At 41.6% G+C, this 3,592-nt stretch overlaps 1 protein-coding gene across 1 annotated transcript; it reads left to right on the plus strand.

Annotated features, from left to right (window-relative positions):
* The first annotated feature begins 373 nt into the window (after nt 1–373).
* LOC140222193 (secreted RxLR effector protein 161-like) lies at nt 374–940 on the plus strand. Its single transcript, XM_072292392.1, has one exon. It carries the CDS (start codon nt 374–376, stop codon nt 938–940), a length of 567 nt encoding a protein of 188 aa, XP_072148493.1.
* Nucleotides 941–3,592: the final 2,652 nt, after the last annotated feature.

The raw sequence follows: 3,592 nt of genomic DNA on the forward strand, positions 1-3,592 counted from the left end.
TAAATTTCCCAACCATGTGTAAAAGCTCCATAAGGCGCTATATGGGCTCCAGCGAGCTCCTAGAGCATGGTATGAATGCCTTAAGCATTTTCTTCTCAAGAATAGCTTTGTAATGGGCAAAACTGATTCTACTCTTTGTACTCATAAGTTGATAAGGATATCTTTGTTTGCCAAATATATGTTGATGACATTATATTTGGTTCTACTAATCAAAAGTTTTGTGAGGAATTTAGTAGGATCATGACCAAAAGGTTTGAAATATTCATGATGGGTGAATTGAAGTTCTTTTCTTGGATTTCAAGTCAAGCAAATGAAGGAAGGGATTTTCATATGCCAAACCAAGTACATAAAGGATATGCTCAAGAAGTTTGACATGGCCGATGCTAAGCCCATTAAAACACCAATGGCATTGAATGGACATCTCGATCTCAATGAAGAAGGAAAGTCGGTTGATCAAAACATATATCGCTCCATGATTGGCTCTCTACTTTATCTTTGTGCATCTAGGCCAGATATTATGCTTAGTGTGTGCATGTGTGCAAGATTTGAAGCCAATCCTAAGGAATGTCATTTGATGGTTGTTAAGAGAATTTTGAGATATTTAGTATACACTCCTAACCTTGGCTTGTGGTATCCCATGGGCTCCACTTTCAATCTACTTGGCTATTCCTATTCGGATTCTATCGGTTGCAAAATAGACCGAAAGAGTACAATGGGGACTTGCCAATTCCTTGGTAGATCGTTGGTGTCTTGGAGCTCTAAGAAGCAAAATTCTGTTGCTTTATCCACCGCCAAAGCCAAATATGTGGCAGTCGGTGCTTGTTGTGCCCAACTCTTGTGGATGAAGCAAACGTTGAGTGACTACGGTTGTGAGTTTAGGAAGATCCCACTCTTGTGTGACAATGAGAGTGCCATCAAGCTAGCTAACAATCCGGTGTAACACTCCCGAACAAAGCACATAGATATTAGACATCACTTCTTAAGGGATCATGAGGCTGAGGGAGATATTGCTTTACGTCATGTGAGCACCAAAAGGCAACTTGTCGATATCTTCACTAAGCCTCTTGATGATTAAAGGTTTTGTGCTTTGAGGAATGAGCTAAATATCTTGGATTCTCGTCACTTGGCTTGACTTATTGCACATACTTGATTGTTGACTAGATAGGAAAAATGGATTTCTTTATGTTGAGTTTCTTTCAAAACTTTGATTTTGATCTTTGGATCAAAACTTGACTCAAGTGATCATTGTTATGTAATGTTGCTTGTTAACTGATCACTAAGTGTCAAGTTGTCGTATATGTCCATAAGCCATAAATCTCAAAATCTCAATCTTTATCTATCTCAAATCAATCTTTTTGGAGCTATCAAGTACCTATCAAAACTTCCAACACATCACTGGAACTTCCGACAACTACCGGAAGTATGAGCAAAATGCCATAGAAGGTTCTCACGAGAATGGAAATTAAGCTACCGGAACTTCCGACATAACGTAAGAACTTCCGATGACCACCGGGAGTTTCAACAAACTTCCGGCAGAGGGTGCTCAGGAGATTGGATTTATTTTCATCGAAACTTCCAACTCTCCATCGGAACTTCCGACAGATTGCCAGGGACTATATATACCTGTTGGATACCCCTTCGAACCCTAACTCCTCTCTCATTCTAAACCGGTGCCTCCCTCTCTCTTCTCTCAAAATCCCATGAGGGGATCTTGTGTTCTAGCCATGGGATTTATTTGCTAGTGCTATATTTGGATTGCCCACTCCTCGGAGGTTCCGATCCCCATCAGAGTTCCTTCGATTCGCGTAGGAAATCTTCAGGGTAATTCATTCAAAAATCCTGGTGCCAGATCTCTCAATGTAGTTGGAGTTAAGTGATTTACTTTGTGGGATAGCCTTTAAATATGCCATAGAACTCATGTCTTTGATCTTGTCAAGTTTGGTGGGCTAAATCTCTCAGTTCATGGAACATTAGCTGGGCTTGGGTTCTGTCGAAAGTTTCAACCCCTGGTCAAAAGTTCCGACAACTGTCTGTTAGCTCTGTGATAGTTCATTTGTTTCATCTCTTAAGTCCATCATAATTCTAGTGTGTACCTTATCAGATGGCTCGTGACAAGAGAGGAAAATAGCGTGTGGAGACTCCCAAGATTGAGTCCTATTCCGAGGAAGAAGTTCCTATTGCTCAACGCCAAGGGAAAAGGAAGGACGCCCCTAAGGTTCCCAAGCATGCTCAAGGTCGGTGCAGGCCTATCCTAGGTGGATTCTCTAGTCAAGGTGGTAGACCTCGCATGAAGAATGCCTCCACTTCGGGTGCTCATCTTGATGACAATGCGGGGATCTCTTTGGATTTTCTTGAACGAATCATTCTTCGCATGTCTAAACTTATTCGACAAGAGAGAGTGGGGTACAATGGACTCCGTATGGTGGATTACAAGAAGGGCAACCATGACACTAGAGCTCCATGCTTTGATAGGCCCTCTCAATATCAAAAGGAGTTTGTTGGTGATGTTCGCTTTTGCATGCATTTCACGCTGATTGGTACGAGTCCGTTCTCTTATGCAAGTCTCATCCCACCACCGATATGAAGTCTATAAATTGGAACTACTTGGAAGAACTTGACATGCCCATCATTGAAGAAGTGTAGGAAGTGTGTAGGAACAAGCATCTTTCCTCCCTAATGACTTCCAACTGTGATTGGAATGAAGAAGTGGTTGCTCAATTTTATGCAAATTTCTACATTGACCGCCCTAACAAAACGATGCATTGGACCATCCAAGGGAAGCCTCTTTCAGTGACATATGCAGAGTTTGCTAACATTCTTGGCTTTAATGATGATGATCTTGGTAGGTACAAGATTCATGAGATGGAGAATATGCTTGGGGATGGCGAGATGGCCTTTATCTATGATACTACTTATGGCCACATTGAGTTTGGGACCACAAAGGCCTTATTATAAATTTCTCAATCAACTCTTTTGGTACACTCTCAATCCCAAAGGTGGTGATGCGGATAACATCTCAAACATGTCAAAGAACTTGCTAGCAAAAATGGATCCAATAAAGGGTGAGTTTAGTGTGTTTGATTTCATTTGGGAAGAGATCATCATTTGTTCCTACTCACCGAAGAAGAGTTGTCACTCTGCTCCCTATATCTTTGCTATGATCAAGGAAGTAACAAACTTGGAGATCTTAATAGACAAGGGCCATCCGGTTTATAAACCCAATAAAGGTCACATTGAACGTCTTCTCAAGATTGGCTCTCATGCTATTCCTCCTCCACCTCAAGGATCTTCTCATGGTGCATCTTCATCTCATGGACCTTCCTCTTCTCATGGACTATGTAGCTCTTAAGACCCTCCACCTTCTCGTGCTCCTAAGAAGGAAGGGATTATCAATTCTTATCTCAAGGATTATTTGCTTGCTTTAATGTGGGTCGCCACAATGCAGATGAGATTTATGCTCACAAGAAGCATGTTGATGAGCAGCTGCTAAAGATTAAGGAGAGGCAAAAGGCTCTCATGGCAAAGAATGACACGCCTCATTCTCCCATTCGTACTCCTATGGATTATCCTCCTCCACCGGTTTTCTATAACC

Source organism: Setaria viridis, chromosome 3, assembly GCF_005286985.2.
Source record: "Setaria viridis chromosome 3, Setaria_viridis_v4.0, whole genome shotgun sequence".
In the NCBI taxonomy this organism is placed as follows: domain Eukaryota; kingdom Viridiplantae; phylum Streptophyta; class Magnoliopsida; order Poales; family Poaceae; genus Setaria; species Setaria viridis.

What these genes read in the sequence shown, in the direction of transcription:
- LOC140222193 (XM_072292392.1), top strand. Translation starts at nt 374, where the DNA reads ATGGCCGATGCTAAGCCCATTAAAACACCAATGGCATTGAATGGACAT.